General features: G+C 43.5%; 1 protein-coding gene across 1 annotated transcript in view; it reads left to right on the forward strand.

Moving 5' to 3' along the window:
* LOC100346814 (broad substrate specificity ATP-binding cassette transporter ABCG2-like) overlaps positions 1–10400 on the forward strand; it is a 52198-nt gene extending 41798 nt beyond the window's left edge. Inside the window, 6 exon segments of the mRNA XM_051819578.2 lie at positions 2199–2288; positions 3819–3943; positions 5094–5248; positions 6603–6692; positions 7512–7594; positions 10191–10400. Of these exon segments, the coding sequence (XP_051675538.2) occupies positions 2199–2288; positions 3819–3943; positions 5094–5248; positions 6603–6692; positions 7512–7594; positions 10191–10338 (691 nt within the window). The 3' untranslated portion in view covers positions 10339–10400.
* The last annotated feature ends 8647 nt before the right edge of the window (positions 10401–19047 follow it).

The following is a 19047-nucleotide window of genomic DNA, read 5'->3' on the forward strand; positions in this document are numbered from 1 at the left end:
ATTGAAATTTTAATGATGCACTGGAAAGCTTGCCATTGAAACCCTTAATTAGTCTATGCTAAGGAAAAGGTATTTTGAAAAATTACTCTTTGGATCCTGTATCCCATCTCTGGGCATTTACCCGAAAGATGTGATATATGTTGAAGAGACGTCTGCACTACCACGTTCATTGCATTACTGCTTGTAATAGGCAAAACAAGGAATCAACCTAAGTGTCATCAGATGAATGGATAAAGAAAATGTGGTGCATGTACACCTATACATGTAGTACTCAGTATGAAGAATAAATACTGTGATTTGTGATAGCATGTATTGAATTGGAGAACATTACAGTAAGTGAAGTAAGTGAGGTGTGAAGAAATAAATATTGCATGTTTTCACTAAGGTAGCATCTAAGACAATCAGTCTCAGCACTGGCGAGTAAGGTGGTGATTGCCAGAGCCGGGGGTGGAGCGAATGAGGAGGTGATGGTCAGAAGGTCCAGTGTGTCAGTTACTGCACAGAGTGGTAGATACAGTCCAGAATAATGCACAATAAAATAAAACATCAGATCAGCAAGCAGGTATGACATGTGGGTTACTACCTTGACAGGAATTAGGATGCATAAGTTCTGTGCTAATAAAAAACCTCACTTACTATAAAATAAATCATCTTGTGATTTAGAAGGAATTTCACTGTCTACTGTTTCAGAATCACTGGGAATATTATTGTACCGTTAGATGTATGACAATAAATTGAACTAGGCTGTGTCTCAGGTTTCTTAAATTAGGTTTTAACTTGATATCATTAGATTCATTTCTGTACAGAAAGGTACATCGCTATTTGTCTACTGGGCCTGGCTATTTTCCATTCATTTTAATTGTCGTATAAATATTTACTTTTAAAACAGCTTGTACACTTAGTTCTTCATTCCTTAAGTGTTAAAACCATTTTTGAGGGGCCGGCATTGTGGCATAGCAGGTAAAGCTGCCAGCTGCAACACTGGCATCCCATATTGGTGTGGATTTGAATCCTGGCTGCTCCACTTCTGATCCAGCTCCTTGCTAATGAGCCTGGGAAAGCAGTGGAAGATAGTCCAAGTGTTTTGTGCCCCAGCACCCACATGGGGCATCCAGATGAAGCTCCTGGCTCCTGACTTCAGGCTGGCCTAGCCCTGGCCATTGCAGCCATTTAGGGAGTGAACCAATCAGTGGACGGAAATCTCTGTCTGCCTCTGTTTCTGTCTCTGTCTCTGTCTCTCTCTTGGTCTTTCAATTTCTGTAACTCTGCCTTTCAAATAAAAATAAATCTTTAAAAATAAAAAATCTATAATAATATTTGCGTGCCTATGAACTATTTTCCTTTCCTTCCTAACCTTCCCTCCTTTCTTTTCTTTTTTCTTTTCTTTTCTTTTCTTTTCTTTTCTTTTCTTTTCTTTTCTTTTCTTTTCTTTTCTTTTCTTTTCTTTTCCTTTCTTTTCCTTTTCCTTTCTTTTCCTTTCCTTTCCCTTTCCCTTTTCCTTTCCTTTCCTTTCCTTTCCTTTCCTTTCCTTTCCCTTTCCCTTTCCCTTTCTTTTCTTTTCTTTTCCTTTTCTTTTTCTTTTTCTTTTTCTTTTCTTTTCTTTTCTTTTCTTTTCTTTTCTTTTCTTTTCTTTTCTTTTCTTTTCTTTTCTTTTCTTTTCTTTTCTTCCCTTCCTTCCTTCCTTCCTTCCTTCCTTCCTTCCTTCCTTCCTTCCTTCCTTCCTTCCTTTCCTTTCTTTCCTTTCTTTCCTTTCTTTCCTTCCTTTCTTTCCTTTCTTTCTTCCCTATTTTAAATACAGAGAGATGTACCAGTTTATTCCCCAGTCAGGGTTGGCCCAGGCCAGAGCCAGGAGCCTTGAACACAGTCCAGGTCTCCCACACATAGGTGACAGGGACTCAGCTACTTGAGCTGTCAGCTGCTGCCTCTCATGGTGAATACTGGCAGAAAGCTGGAATTGAAAGCAGAGCTAGGACTCAAACCTAGGCTCTGTGATGTGGGATGCAGGTGTCCCAGGCAGTGTCTTACCTGCTAGGCCCAGTGCCCACCCTCTCTTCTTTATTTCAGCCAGGACAGTTTTACTTTTTGGGGCCTGTTTAATGTTGTAAGATATCCTTTGTGGAACAAGTTTTGTGGGTGGAAAATTGACCCATGAGTGGTGCGTTGACCGTGGTACTTTTGCTTCCTTCCTCTCCTGGCAGAGCTGGGGTGCTCTTCTTCCTCACCACCAACCAGTGCTTCAGCAGCATGTCGGCCGTGGAGCTCTTTGTAGTGGAGAAGAAGCTCTTTATGTGAGTAGAGCTGTGTCCTGAAAAAGGCATCTATGTCTGTTGGTCTACCTGGTCACCTCCAGGATTGGGCCAAGGATGGGATCCTGGGGATTACTAGTGGTTTTTGTTTTCTTTTCTGTTCTTATTTTTAAAATTTCCAAAAAAGCATTGTATGCTATCATGTTCAACATGAAGTTTTGCAATATGCATGGGGCTACCCACTATTAAGTGAGAACATGCGTCAGAAGGGAGAAGAAGAGTTGTATGGTAGGGCCCAGTCAGCAAGCTCACCTGCTGCAGAGAAAGCGAGCCATGCAGGAGCCCAAGTGTACCCTTGTTGTTAGCAAATAATAGGCAGGATGACCCTTGCAAGGAGAGGTTGTGTGGCCCATTTAGCAACCACTTGAATGTGGGGAGGCAAAGTGGACAAAGAGTGAGAGCCAGTTCAGCCTCCCTGGACTAGGAAGTGGGCAGAGCCAGAAGGCACTCTCCCAGTAACAAGAGGGCTGCTTTGCTGTTTCCAGAGATGGAGAGATTCGCCTCTGCTCACATGTGGAGGAATCACTCGGGAGGGAAAGAGTGAAGATAGTAGGGAATAATTTGGAGATGTGGGAGAATGATTTCAGGATGCATGAGGATTAAGATTTGACAACGGACAGGGATATATGACTGACAGGCAGATCATTGAAGGGAGACACCTTTGTTGTTGTTTTTAAAATTGTTTATTTGAATGCAGAGCAACAGAGAGAGAGAGACCAAGGGAGAGATCTTCTATCTGTTGGTTCATTCCCCAGATGGCTACAATAGCCAAGTCTGGGCCTGGCTGAAACCAGGAGGCAGGAACTTGATCCTGGTTTCCCACATGGGTGGCAGGGCACCAACTACTTGAGCCATCTTCTGCTGCCTTCCCAGACACATAGCAGGCAGCTGGATTACAAGCAGAGCAGCAGGGACTTGAACTGGCGCTCCTCCTGTATGGGATGCTAGCACTGCAAGCAGTGGCTTAACCCACGGCACCACAATGTCAGCCCCAGGTTTTCTTTCTTTTTTCTTCTTTCTTCTTTCTTCTTTCTTCTTTCTTCTTTCTTCTTTCTTCTTTCTTCTTTCTTCTTTCTTCTTTCTTCTTTCTTCTTTCTCCTTCCTTCCTTCCTTCCTTCCTTCCTTCCTTCCTTCCTTCCTTCCTTCCTTCCTTCCTTCCTTTCTCTCTCTCTCTCTCTCTCTCTCTCTCTCTCTCTCTCTCTCACAAGAGAGTAGAAGTAGAAAGTGTTTAGTAATGCGAAGCTGCATAGGGGGCTTGGAGAATAACAGTGCCACCTTCGTGGTCAGACAAACCTTCATGAAGAATGAGACAGACGACTGAAGGGAGACTTCATGGGTGTTCAGGGAGGAAGCTGACATCTAAGGCGCTGCAGGGCGGGGTGGGGTTAGCCTGGAGGCTGTGAGGAGCTGTGGTGTTAGGTTCTTGTGGCAGTGGAAGTCTGCCCAGCAAGCAGTCTCACCTGGTCTGTGCCTTCTAATCTGGGGTGTGCAACATGTGCTTCTGTTCCACAGACACGAATACATCAGTGGATACTACAGAGTATCATCTTATTTCTTTGGAAAACTGTTTTCTGATTTACTACTCATGCAGTTGTTGCCAAGTATTATATTTACTTGTATAATATACTTCATGTTAGGTAAGTAACGAGCAAAAAGGATGGGTCTTAAGTCTTGAGCTGGATGGGCATCCAGTTTCCCTGTGCCAGTGTGGTTTGGTTCTCAGACCTAGAGACCAAGCCCTGGGATGGGGAAGTGTCAGTCTGTATTGTGCACTGTAAAATAGCTCTTCCCTGTTGCCATTTTTGTTAAGGGTTTTTCCTCCCCAGGCTTGTACAGCTATTTAAAGTTGTATTTTACTGAGGTAGGCTGTGTCAGGCACAAGCAATGAAAGAATTTATAAAAGTATTTGAGAGACTCTGTTGGAGGAGCTGAGATATTATCTTGATACATAAGTGTAGGCAACATCATTTGTGTATGCCCAAGCTTCCTCCAGGCTCAGTGTATCAGAATTTTCATGTATGTCACTGACATACACAAACGTGCTCAAGATACTTAGTTTTGGTCAGGTACTACAGCATGAGAATGCCTGATTAAGCTTAAGCCTTCCATTTTACCAATGAGAGATATCTCATAATTAGGAGAAAGATCTTGACCCCTGGACTCCTGACTGGTATTCTTAGAGCTATTGCAAAACTTTTCAGACTGTGTGACCTGTAGAATTGGCACAATATAGTATATAAAATATATCTTATGAAACGTGAGGTAGCACCATTCTCTCCGAGGTAGATGGTAGTTTGTCCAGATGATTAGGTTATGGATGCAGATAATAAAGCCACTGTGAGTTCATGCAACCCTGATGGTCACAGTTTCTTTACTCATGTAGTTACAGCAATAGTGAGCAGTGCAGTGATGTCTGGGTAAACGAATACACTACTGGTGGGTTTCCTATAAGAAGAGAAGGCAGTAGAATGTTGTCCAGTTGTGTTGCCTGTAGCGCCCCTTGTCAGGAACTCAGAAATTGTTCATAATTACACATACAAATATGCATAATACAAGAAAATGTGCTTATGTAGTTAAGTAGAAAAAAGAAAACTATATGGCAACTTTATGCAGTTACACAGAGGGAAGCAATGAATTTGTTGATCTGGGGTAGTTAGATAGTAGATAACTATATTTCATTTTGATACTGGTTTCTGAAAATATCATGGTGTTGCATGCCCAATACACAATTCCACATTCATGGCACCTAGGCAGTTGGGTTGACCTCTTGCTTTCTGTCTGACCCAGGGTTGAAACCAACGGCAGATGCTTTCTTCATCATGATGTTTACCCTTATGATGGTGGCGTATTCTGGCAGTTCCATGGCACTGGCCATAGCAGCGGGTCAGAGCGTGGTGTCCATGGCCATGCTTCTCATGAACATCTTGTTCGTGTTCATGATGGTGAGTGTGTGAACTGTGTGAACTGTGCGTCTACCTGCACGCTCCCTTGCTGTGTAAAACCTGCCTTGGGGGATTCTGTAAATGGGACTCTGATGTTTTGAGGAAGATGTGTACTGAAACACAGCCTGTGTGAGGGGACGCACTGGCTTCCCTCCTCCTTATCCAGCCTTTTGGGCCACTGTTTCCAAATGGTCACTATCGCTTTAGTTAATATACCACTGCACATTAGCTTTCGAAGATGCTTCTTGCTCACAAGTTATGAAACCTTGATAAGGTTGATCTCTGGAAATCAGAAGTTTGATTAGAAGATACATACAGACTAAAATGACAGGTTATTTGCCTGACATTCAGCTGGTTTTAAAGAACTGCCAGCTGTTTGTCCAAAGTGGGTTTAACTGTGGATTGAAAATATTTGGGGGAAAAGCTGCATTTGTACCAAACATGAACAGACTTTTTTCTTGTCATTATTCCCTGAACAATACAGTAAACAACTGTTTACATAGTATTTATATTATATTAAGTATTGCAAGTGATCTAGGAATGATTTAAAATGTGTAAGATGTGTATACTTAAAGTATCAGGGTGTATATGGGTTATGTGTAAATAGTACACCATTTGGAATCAGAAACTTCAGCATCTGTGTGTGTGTATGTGGGAGTAGGGGGTGTCCTGGACCAGTGCTCCATGAATACTAAAGGACAGCGGTCCTTGATTTTCTTTTCTTTTTATTCGACAGGTAGAGTTATAGACAGTGAGAGAGACAGAGAGAAAGGTCTTCCTTCCGTTGATTCATTCTGCAAATGGGCACTATGGCTGGTGCTACACCGATCCGAAGCCAGGATCCAGGTGTTTCCTCCTGGTCTCCCATTTGGGTGCAAAGCCCAAGCACTTGGGCCATCCTCCATGCCCTCCCTGGCCACAGCTGAGAGCTGGACTGGAAGAGAAGCTGCCAGGACTAGAACTAGGGGCTCATATGGGATGCCGGTGCCGCAGGCAGAGGATTAACCAAGTGAGCCACGGCACCGGCCCCTGTTCTTGATTTTCTGCTGTGTGCAGTTAAAGGGAAAGCTGAGAATGGTCTTGACAATTAAAGATCTTCCAAGTAAATGGAAGATCTAATATAGATTACAGGTATATTATCCGCCCTTTAAAGCCATAAACAACTTCAGAAATGTACAAATATGCAAATGCAAGGGAGGAAGATTTAGCAGGCGTTTGGAGTAAGTGGAAAGAATATCCAGGAAGAGCTGGGCTGAGCAGGAGTGTGTAGCAGGTTGTAGGTGACTTGAGGATATTTTATATTCCTTCATGTAATCACTCAACCGGTTTTGACCCTGGGCGTTTTCTTTCATAGATTTTCTCAGGTCTGTTGGTAAACCTCACAACCATTGCATCTTGGCTGTCCTGGCTTCAGTACTTGAGCATCCCTAAATATGGCTATACCGTAAGTTGTCCTTGGCTGTCCCTGTGATTGGGTTCCCAAGCTAGGAAGAGCTGAAATAAAGCCTCTCCCCCTCATTTACCCAGGCATGGTGGGGAAAATCTCCCACCTGGGAATTTCTTTTTGGGAGCAATGTGTGAGAAATTTCTATCAGAGCTGCTTAGCACAGGTCAGGGGTCACTGGGATTTTCTCCAGTCATCTCAGAGTGTGAGGGAGGTAAGGGAAGGAAGGTATCTCCCCTTAAAGAAGACAGATCGAGTAACTGGTAGAAAACATACTGCCGTGTTTCAGTTCAGTAAGCAAATGAGAAGATGGTAGACTAGAATTGATAGTTTATATTGAAAGAGGGAGTAGAAGGAAAACCAAGACTAAATAATACACATAGCCATATTTGCTTTGGCTAAAGAAAACTGTCATTGTGTGAATATAGCATAATTGAGTTTCTAACTCTGGAGAATCACAGCTGGATTTGATGAAAATCAGCAAGAGCAAAAGATTATGACAATAAATTAATAAAATCATATAAAATTAGAAAGTTGAGAAGAGAAGGAAAGAGCCATGGGGTAATGTAGCCAGAGATCTCCCCTCTTAGCCAGACATTTGGTTCCTTTGTATTGGACAAACCAAAAAATCCAAAGCCTAGGCCTCTTCCCTGCCAGAGAAAACAGTTGCTTTGTTGTTAGAAAGACCGTGAATGTGAAACCTGCTGTTTTTAGAAATAGCAATAAAGACCACACTCAGAGGACATGATTGTGATAATTCTTTGGAAACTTTTTGAAATTTGAAACTATTTACTTTGCCCTGCTCCCGTTGTGTTATAGGCTTTGCAGTATAATGAATTTTTGGGACAGAACTTCTGCCCAGGACTGAATGTCACGGCAAACAGTACCTGTGACTATGCAATGTAAGTTTGCATTCAGTGTCCTAATGCGTTGCCTTCTTATTGTGGTGTGATTCTTGAGAATATTTGAGTTTGAGATGAGCTGCTTGGATATTTTAATAGGGCTTAGAGTCCTAGAATTGTATGGGTGATGTGTCTAACCCGTGGACAGGAGGAGGAGCTAAAAAGCAGCACTCGTATAAAGGGGGTGTGCGTTTTCTCTGTGAAGATCCTGGCACTTCTGCATCCCATGCTTTGGAGACATCGTGAAATAAAAGGCTGCACAGTTGTCATTCTTTTTTTAATTCTTTTTTTGCTTCAACTGATTCAGAATACTCCGTGCAAAAGGATGTATCCCCTAAACAAATCCACACACATTTCACTGAGTTGAAAAGGAAATCTCATTTTTGCCTAATGTCATTAAAATAGAAATGCAGGTTTTAATAAAATTAGAGGATACTCTTTTAAGAAATTTAATAGCATGTCCTTTTCTATGATTAATGGGAAGTTTCAATTTTTAAAAAATATTCATTTATTTGAAAGTGTTACAGAGGGAGAGATAGAAAGAGAGATAGAGACAGAGAACTTTTATCTGCTGATTCACTCCCCAGATGGCCACAATGGCTAGGGCTGGGCCAGGCTGAAGCCAGGAGCCAAGAGCTTCAGCTGGGTCTCCCACGTGGGTGCAGGGGCTCAAGTACTTGGACCATCCTCCACTGCTTTTCCCAGGTGCATTAACATGGAGCTGGATTGGAGCAAACAGGACACAAACCAGTATCCATATGAGAGGCCAGCGTTGCATGTTGCAGTTCTACCCACTATACTGCAATGCTGGTCCCTGAAGTTTCAATTTCGATGCATAAATGAATGAGAGTGGTATCTCAAATCTCTCTTGAATGTCAATAGGAATAATTATTAGTAATAGGATAAATTAGTATTTTGAATTATCATGTGAGAAACCTCTAGGGAGAGGGGAGAGAGATTTTTTCTTTTTTTTTTTTTGTTTCAAATATTTGATTTATTTATTTGAGAGGAACAGTTACAGTCAGAGAGAAAAAGAGACAGAGAGAAAGGTCTTTCAACTGCTAGTTTACTCCCCAAATAGCTGCAGTGGCCAGAGCTGAGCTGGACCAGTGCTGGGAGCCAGGAGATTCTTCTGGGTCTCCCCTGTGGGTTCAGGGGCCCAAGGACGTGGGCCATCTTCTACTGCTATCCCAGGCCATTAGCAGAGAGCTGGATCAGAGTGGAGCAGCCGGGACTTGAACCAGTGCCCATATGTGATTCTAGCACTACAGGTAGAGGCTTAGCTTACTGTGCCACAGCACCGGCCTGGAGAGAGGTTTTCTGAGTTCTACCCGCTGCCTTGGGTTTGATCTGTGTGTGACTTCTTTGAGGCCCCAAGTCACTGCCAGCCAGCTGGTCGTGATGAAGTGGGTGGGGAAAGTGGCGCCCATATGAGGAGCCACCATAGACTTCATAGGACGCGTAAGCTAAGGCCTTGTCCTGACAGGACGAAGCAGGACACTACTCTTACAGTAAAGACAGGCAGTGGTTGTTTGGGGAACTGCTGGATTCCAAGTGGTGCACCAACACATGGTACCCAGCGGTAACTGGGAGCACCAGATAGTTTTTGTACCAGGCCGTGGCAGGGCCCTGCCATCCCAGTCTACTCCAGCTGTTACACTTCAGAGGCTTAAACCTGATTACTGCCTGTGCTGTAAGTCTTGAAGCTGGGTAACCACAGTATCCATTACCAGCTCTCTCTCTTTTTTTTTTTTTTTTTTTTTTTTTTTGACAGGCAGAGTTAGACAGTGAGAGAGAGAGACAGAGAGAAAGGTCTTCCTTCCATTGGTTCACCCCGCAAATGGCCGCTATGGCCGGCGCGCTGCACCAATCTGAAGCCAGGAGCCAGGTACTTCCTCCTGGTCTTCCATGCGTGTGCAGGGCCCAAGCACTTGGGCCATCCTCCACTGCCTTTCTGGGCTACAGCAGAGAGCTGGACTGGAAGAGGAGTTACTGGGACAGAATCTGGTGCCCCAACTGGTACTAGAACACAGGATGCCAGTGCTGCAGGTGGAGGATTAGTCTAGTGAGCTGAGGCGCCGGCCATTACTAGCTCTCAAAGCATTTTTGCCCCAAAAGAAAGTTATCTTTTAATGCCATTTTCCCACAGCCGTTTTTCCCCTCGGAGTTTTTATTTGGTGGTGGTAGTGGTGGTGGTGATGGGGTGGTGAGATACCTTAATTTCCCTGGCTCACTCCCCAAATGGCTGGAACACTGGGGCCAGGCCAAGAACAAAAGCCTGAAACTCCAGCTGGATCTTTGATGGGCGTTGCAGGACTCAGGTACTTAGGCCATCACCTGCTGTTCCCAGGGTGCACATCTCCAGGAAGCTGGATGGGAAGCGGAGGTGCCAGGACTCTGATGGGATGTGGGAATCTGAAGAGGCAGCTTAGCCAACCCTCTGCACCACAACACCTGCCCCTTTGAGAAGTACTCCCATAGGAAGGGAGAACTATCGAATACTTGGCTTCTTTCTTTAACTGTGGAACATGAATGGATTGATGGGGTTTGATAGATGCTAGCACTGAACTCACACTCTTGCTCTGTTGAATTTCAGATGTACTGGCGAGGAGTATCTGACCAATCAGGGCATCGATCTCTCACCCTGGAGCTTGTGGAAGAATCACGTGGCTTTGGGTTGTATGATGGTCATCTTCCTCACAATTGCCTACCTAAAACTGTTATTTCTTAAAAAATATTCATGATTTCCCTTTAATTTACTTTGAGTTGTCCTAATATTAAAAAGGAGCTATTTGATGTATTTTAAGTATTCAGTTAAGTTTTTTGTGTGGTCTTCTATTCCGTTGCCATCATCCCTCATGCGTCAGCAACACATTTTTTCTCTTTCTTTCTTTCTTTCTTTCTTTCTTTCTTTTTTTTTTTTACAGGCATAGTTAGATTGTGAGAGAGAGAGACAGACAGAGAGAAAGATCTTCCTTTTTCCATTGGTTCACCCCACAAATAGCCGCTATGGCTGGTGCTGCGCCTATCCAAAGCTAGGAGCCACGTGCTTCCTCCTGGTCTCCCATGCGGGTGCAGGGCCCAAGGACCTGGGCCATCCTCCATTGCCTTCCCGGGCCACAGCAGAGAGCTGGACTGGAAGAGGAGCAACCGGGACAGAATCCAGAGCCTTAACCGGGATTAGAACCCCGGGGTGCTGGCGCTGCAGGCGGAGGATTTGCCTAGTGAGCCGTGGTGCCGGCCCAGCAACACTTATTTTCAACAAAAACATTCTTAGAAGTCACAGAGAATTGCATTATATGTGAAAAAAACCAGGTCAAAAATTAATGATGCTACTCATTGTCTATTAGTTCATCTGTCAGACAGTAACTGTGGGGGAAGTTTAGTCTAATTTATTGACCTAAAAAAGGGGAATTCAGTTCTAGAAACTCTGGACAGATTACTAATACTTCTGGTACCAGTTTCCTCATTTTTAAAATTCAGTAGCTATGATTGTACCCTCCAGTTTAATTATCTTATGAACCAATCATCTGCCATAACAGGTTGAGTATCTCTTTATCTAAAAGGCTTGAGAATGGAAGTGTTTCAGGTTTTAGATTTTTGAGTGTGTGCATATCAACAATGAAATATTTTGAGGAAGGGACCCCAGTCTATATATAAAATTCATTTTTGTTTCATTTATACCTATACAAACAGCCTGAAGGTAATTTTACACATAATACTTACTGTGGCTGTATTTTGACTACAACTCACCTAAAGCATCTGGTATAGAATTTTCCATTTGGACATCATGTTGGTACTTAAAAAGTTTGGCCTTGGGGAGCATTGTGGATTTCAGATTCTTGGATTTGGGATGCTCAATTTATATTTAACAAATAACAAATGTATTAGTGTTGTATAGGAAGTATGCTATCCAAACCGTGTTGGAAAAACCAGTGTTTTTTCTGGAGAGCAGTTATGATGGGAAACAAGTGTCTTTGATAGGTATATTAGAGTTGGAACTTACTGCCGTTTCCCTGATGGCATTAAAATATTTCAGGAGTCTTGACTTGGGGCTTTAGATGGTAAGTGGAGTTAGAGGGCCAGGATTGTGGTGATAGTGAGTCCTGTGCCGTTTCTGGGATGTGCTGGCTCTGGAAAGTCTTAACCTTCTTGTAGTGGTTCCTAATCTGAGTATGCATGAGAATCATCCGGTGGACTTTGCAAAAATACCTGGTTCCTCTGCATCCATGTCTATAAGATCACTGCTCTAAAGGATGCTGGCTACTCCTGGATTTCGTCATTTCCAAGACCCCTTCTACACTGAAAATTTTAGTTGGAATTTAATGACTGTTCTGCCTGTCTCAGTTCCCTGCTTATAGAACTCAATTATTCCTGTATCTTCCCTTCGTTCTAATCTTTTTTTTTTTTTTGACAGGCAGAGTGGACAGTGAGAGAGAGAGACAGAGAGAAAGGTCTTCCTTTTGCCGTTGGTTCACCCTCCAATGGCCGCAATGGCTGGCGTGCTGTGGCCGGCGCATCACGCTGATCCGAAGCCAGGAGCCAGGTGCTTCTCCTGGTCTCCCATGTGGGTGCAGGGCCCAAGCACTCGGGCCATTCTCCACTGCACTCCTGGGCCACAGCAGAGAGCTGGCCTGGAAGAGGGGCAACCGGGACAGAATCCGGCACCCTGACCGGGACTAGAAACTGTGTGCCGGCTCCACAAGGCAGAGGATTAGCCTATTGAGCCACGGTGCCCACCTCGTTCTAATCTTTAGCAGGAATGGGAAAATGTTTATCATGAGCAGGGAAGTATTTTCAAATCCTTCTATTTAAGGAGAATGTGTGGCAAAGTACAGTTCAGTGAATTATAAAATGAACACGCGTGTGCACCTGCCAGCCCTGCTCATGCATGGAGCATCAGCAGTGCACAGGGACCGTGCCTCTCCCAGTCACCTGCTCCTCCCTCTCCCTAGGCCATTTCTGAGATGACACTGGTGTTCTTCTCTGGTGTTAGCAGAATTCACCACAGCTCAGTTTCGTCTCCTTGTGTATACAGTATGTACTTATGTCTCCCCACTCTTAAAAGCAAACTTTTAGCTTTGAAGTCATTTTAGATTTATAGAAAAGCTGCAGAGGTAACGTGGCAAGTTCCTGTGTACCTCTGCCCAGCATCCCTTACTGTGAAAATTGTATCTACCAGGGTCTGTTTGTCCATGCTAAGAAATTCACATCAGTACATGACTTAAGTAACCATATACTCTATTCGTATTTCACCACTCTTCCACTAACATTTATTTATTTATTTATTTATGTATTTGAGAGGGAGACAGAGCTCCCATCCACCGGGTCACTCCTCAACTGCCTACAGTGGCCAAGTCTAGGCTGGGCTGAAGCTAGGAGACAGGAGCTCAATCCAGTCCCTGATGTGTGGGCAGGGACCCAACCACTGCAGCCATCATTGTTGCCTCCCAGGGTCTGCACAGGTGCGAAGCTGGAATCAACAGCCGGAGTCAGGGGTTGAACCCAGGCACTCCAAGAAGGGATGCAGACATCCCAACCAGTGTCTTAACGGCTGGGCCAAATGCCTGCCCATCTCGTATTCTTTTATTGCTCCAGGATCCAGTTCAGGAGACCACAGTGCTTCTTGTGTCCCCCTTTAAAATACTTTGCAGTGTTCTTACAGGAATTAAGTGAGCTGGCGAATCCCTGGAGTGCAGACTGCCGAGGGAGACCCCTGTGACTGTGGCCGTCTTGGAGCAGTGGTTGGCCTGGCAGGAGCTGCCTTGCCATATTCTTGCAGCAGCAGGGCCTGGACACAGCATTCTCTTTTTGTCTTTGATCATGAGCATTTTTTCTTTTTATGATTAATGCATCATCTTGTGACATGTTACCCTATTGTATGATTATGATGTGATCAGTAAGTTCAATCCATTATTCCTGTTCTTGGTACAATTGCTGCTTTTTATTTAACTAAGGTTTGGTCATAATGACCTGTGTGCAGACATCCCTCTTCCCATGGAGAATATATACCTATACTTCACACACAAAATAAATGTAACAGAAGGAACAATTTATTTTTAAGATTTATTTATTTATTTGAAAGTCAGAGTTACACAGAGAGAAGAAAGGAGAGGCAGAGGGAGGTCTTCCATCTGATGGTTCTCTCCCCAATTAACCGAAACAGCTGGAGCTGCGCCGATCTGAAGCCAGGAGCTTCTTCCGGGTCTCCCACGTGGGTGCAGGGGCCCAAGCCCTAGGGCCATCTTCTACTGCTTTCCCAGGCCACAGCAGAGAGCTGGATCGGAAGTGTTGCAGCTGGGACTAGAACAAGCACCCATATGGGATGCCGGCGCTTCAGGCCAGGGCGTTAACCAACTGTGACACAGCGCTTGCCCCATGGAACAATTTTTAATAGCTGCTTATTTTGAAAAGTATGTATTTTTAAGGCAGAGTGACACAGAAGGAGACACGCATGGCCAGAGAGGGAGGAGACAGAGTGAGTGCATCACTACCATCTGCTGGTTCACTCCCCAAAGGGCTACAACAGCCAGGTCTGTGCTAGGTGGAAGCCAGGAGCCAGGAACTCCATCCTGGTCTCCCACATGGGTGGCAGGGGCTCAAGTACTTGGACCATCCTCTGTGTCTTTCCAGGTTCATTAACAGGGAATTGGATTGCAAGTGGAGCAGCCGCTCTCTAATAGGGGATGCTGGTGTCTCAGGCAGTGGGTTAACTTGCTGCGCTGCAGTGCTGGCCCCAGAACCTACTGTTATATTAATAAGAATTTTGGGCTCTCATTGGGGTGCAGCGGGTGAAGCCACCTCCTGCATTACCAGCATCCCATATAGGTGCTGGTTCTGAATCCTGGCTGCTCTACTTCTGACCCAGCTGCTTGCTAATTTGCTTGGGAAGGCAGCGGATGATCTGAGTACTTGGGCCCCTGCACCCGTGTAGGAAACCCAGATGGAGTTGCTGGCTCCTGGCCTCCACCTGGCCCAGCCTTAAGATCTCTTTCTCTTCCCTTTTCTCTCTGTAACTCTGCCTTTCAAGTAAATGAATAAATTTTCTTTAAAATAAAGTATTTAAATATATCCCATTGTGTTTTTTTTTTTTTTACTTTTTTTTTTTTTTTTTTTTTTGACAGGCAGAGTGGACAGTGAGAGAGAGAGACAGAGAGAAAGGTCTTCCTTTTGCCGTTGGTTCACCCTCCAATGGCCGCCGCGGCCGGCGCGCTGCGGCCGGCGCACCGCGCTGATCCGATGGCAGGAGCCAGGAGCCAGGTGCTTTTCCTGGTCTCCCATGGGGTGCAGGGCCCAAGCACCTGGGCCATCCTCCACTGCACTCCCGGGCCACAGCAGAGGGCTGGCCTGGAAGAGGGGCAACCGGGACAGAATCCGGCGCCCCGACCGGGACTAGAACCCGGTGTGCCGGCGCCGCTAGGCGGAGGATTAGCCTAGTGAGCCGCGGCGCCGGCCCTATCCCATTGTGTTAATACTCCTTCTGTATTCTTTTTTTTAACTTTTATTTAATGAATATAAATTTCCAAAGTACGGCTTATGGATTACAATGGCTTTCCCCCATAACGTCCCTCCCACCCGCAACCCTCCCCTTTCCCACTCCCTCTCCCCTTCCATTCACATCAAGATTCATTTTCAATTCTCTTTATATACAGAAGATCAGTTTAGCATACATTAAGTAAAGATTTCAACAGTTTCCTCCCACACAGAAACATAAGTGAAAAATAATAGATGATTTTTTAAATGATGATGAAATCAGATCAGACCTATTGTCATGTTTAATCCCAGTGAGAGTCAAGTTGGGAATTGATAATTTCTTTCTTTTTTTTTTTTTTTTTTACAGAAGATTAGTTTAGTATACATTAAGTAAAGATTTCAACAGTTTGCACCCCCATAGAAACACAAAGTGAAATATACTGTTTGAGTACTCGTTATAGCATTAAGCCTCAATGTACAGCACATTAAGGACAGAGATCCTACATGAGGAGTAAGTGCACAGTGACTCCTGTTGTTGACTTTACAAATTGACACTGCTGTTTATGGCATCAGTAATCTCCCTATGCTCCAGTCATGAGTTTCCAAGGCTATGGAAACCCCTTGAGTTCTCCGACTCTTATCTTGTTTAGACAAGGTCATAGTCAAAGTGGATTTTCTCTCCTCCCTTCAGAGAAAGGTACCTCCTTCTTTGAAGACCTGTTCTTTCCACTGGGATCTCACTCACAGAGATCTTTCATTTAGGTTTGGTTTTTTTTTTTTTTTTTTTTTTTGCCAGAGTGTCTTGGCTTTCCATGCCTGAAATACTCTCATGGGCGTTTCAGCCAGGTCGGAATGCCTTTAGGACTGATTCTGAGGCCAGAGTGCTGTTTAGGACATCCGCCATTCTATGAGTCTGCTGAGTATCTCACTTCCCATGTTGGATCACTCTCCCCTTTTTTTATTCTATCGGTTAGTGTTAGCAGGTACTAGACTTGTTTATGTGCTCCCTTTGACTCTTAGTCCTTTCATTATGATCAATTGTGAACTGAAATTGATCACTTGGACTAGTGAGATGGCATTGGTACATGCCACCTTGATGGGATTGAATTGGAATCCCCTGGTATGTTTCTAACTCTACCATTTGGGGCAAGTCAGCTTGAGCATGTCCCAAATTATACATCTCTTCCCTCTCTTATTCCCACTCTTATGTTTAACAGGGATCACATTTCAGTTAATTTTCAACACTTAAGAATAACTGTGTATTAATTACAGAATTAAACCAGTCATATTAAGTAGAACAGACAAAAAAAACTACTAAGAGGGATAATGTATTAAGTTGTTCATTAACAGTCAGGGCTATGCGCATCAAGTCACCGTTTCTCATAGTGTCAATTTCACTTCAACAGGTTTCCTTTTTGGTGTTCAGTCAGTTGTCACCGATCAGGGCGAATATATGGTATTTGTCCCTTTGGGACTGGCTTACTTCACTCAGCATGATGTGTTCCAGATTCCTCCATTTTGTTGCAAATGACTGGATTTCGTTGTTTCTTACTGCGGTATAGTATTCTAAAGAGTACATATCCCATAATTTCTTTATCCAGTCTACTGTTGATGGGCATTTAGGTTGGTTCCAGGTCTTGGCTATTGTGAATTGTGCTGCAATAAACATTAGGGTGCAGACCGCTTTTTTGTTTGCCAATTTAAATTCTTTGGGTAAATTCCAAGGAGTGGGATGGCTGGGTTGAACGGTAGGGTTATCTTCAGGTTTCTGAGGAATCTCCAGACTGACTTCCATAGTGGCTTCACCAGTTTGCATTCCCACCAACAGTGGGTTAGTGTCCCTTTTTCCCCACATCCTCGCCAGCATCTGTTGTTGGTAGATTTGTGCATGTGAGCCATTCTAACCGGGGTGAGGTGAAACCTCATTGTGGTTTTGATTTGCATTTCCCTGATTGCTAGTGACCTTGAACATTTTTTCATGTGCCTGTTGGCCACTTGATTTCCTCTTTTGAAAAATGTCTGTTGAGGTCCTTGTCCCATCTCTTAAGTGGGTTGTTTGTTTTGTTGTTGTGGAGTTTCTTGATCTCTTTGTAGATTCTGGTTATTAACCCTTTATCTGTTGCATAGTTTGCAAATATTTTTTCCCATTCTGTCGGTTGTCTCTTCACTCTCCTGACTGTTTCTTTTGCAGTACAGAAACTTCTCAATTTGATGCAATCCCAATAGTTGATTTTGGCTTTGACTGCCTGTGCCTCCCGGGTCTTTTCCAGAAATTCTTTGCCTGTGCCAATATCTTGAAGGGTTTCTCCGATGTTCTCTAATAACTTGATGGTGTCAGGTCGTAGATTTAGGTCTTTAATCCACGTTGAGTGGATTTTTGTGTAAGGTGTAAGGTAGGGGTCTTGCTTCATGCTTCTGCATGTGGAAATCCAGTTTTCCCAGCACCATTTACTGAATAGACTGTCCTTGCTCCAGGAATTGGTTTTAGATCCTTGATCAAATATAAGTTGGCTGTAGATGTTTGGGTTGATTTCTGGTGTTTCAATTCTGTTCCATTGGTCTATCCATCTGTTTCTATACCAGTACCATGCTGTTTTGATTACAACTGCTCTGTAGTATGTCCTGAAATCTGGTATTGTGATGCCTCTGGCTTTGTTTTTGTTGTACAAGATTGCTTTAGCTATTCGAGGTCTCTTGTGCCTCCATATGAATTTCAGCATCATTTTTTCCCGATCTGAGAAGAAGGTCTTTGGTATCTTGATTGGTATTGCATTGAATCTATAAATTGCTTTTGGGAGAATGGACATTTTGATGATATTGATTCTTCCAATCCATGAGCATGGAAGATTTTTCCATTTCTTGGTATCCTCTTCTATTTCTTTCTTTAAGGTATGTAATTTTCATCGTAGAAATCTTTAATGTCCTTGGTTACGTTTATTCCAAGGTATTTGATTGTTTTTGTAGCTATTGTGAATGGGATTGATCTTAGAAGTTCTTCCTCAGTCATGGCATTGTCTGTGTATACAAAGGCTGTTGATTTTTGTTCATTGATTTTACACCCTGCTACTTTGCCAAAATCTTCTATGAGTTCCAATTGTCTCTTAGTAGAGTTCTTTGGGTCCCCTAAGTAAAGAATCATATCATCTGCAAAGAGGGATAGTTTGAGTTCTTCCTTCCCAATTTGTATCCCTTTAATTTCTTTTTCTTGCCTAATAGCTCTGGCTAGAACTTCCAGAACTATATTGAATAGCAGTGGTGAGAGTGGGCATCCCTGTCTGGTACCAGATCTCAGTGGAAATGCTTCCAACTTTTCCCCATTCAATAGGATGTTGGCTGTGGGTTTTTCATAGATTGCTTTGATTGTATTGAGGAATGTTCCTTCCAACCCCAGTTTGCTTAGAGTTTTCATCATGAACGGGTGTTTTATTTTATCAAATGCTTTCTCTGCATCTGTTGAGATAATCATATGGTTTTACTTTTACAGTCTGTTAATATGGTGAATCACATTGATTGATTTGCGAATGTTGAACCATCCCTACATACCAGGGATAAATCCCACATGGTCTGGGTGGATGATCTTTCTGATGTGTTGTTGCATTCTATTGGCGATAATTTTATTGAGGATTTTTGCCTCTATGTTCATCAGGGATATTGGTCTGTAATTCTCTTTCAATGCTGCATCTTTTTCCGGCTTAGGAATTAAGGTGATGCTGGCTTCATAGAAAGAATTTGGGAGGACTCCCTCTTTTTCGATTGTTCTGAATAGTTTGAGAAGAAATGGAGTCAGTTCTTGTTTAAATGTCTGGTAGAATTCAGCAGTGAATCCATCTGGTCCTGGGCTTTTCTTTGTTGGGAGGGCCTTTATTACTGTTTCAATTTCTGTCTCAGTTATGGGTCTGTTTAGGTTTTCGATGTCTTCCTGGTTCAATTTAGGTAGGTTGCATGTGTCCAGGAATCTATCCATTTCTGATAGGTTTCCC

The sequence above is a fragment of the Oryctolagus cuniculus genome, chromosome 8 (genome assembly GCF_964237555.1).
Source record: "Oryctolagus cuniculus chromosome 8, mOryCun1.1, whole genome shotgun sequence".
NCBI classification, from domain to species: Eukaryota; Metazoa; Chordata; class Mammalia; order Lagomorpha; family Leporidae; genus Oryctolagus; species Oryctolagus cuniculus.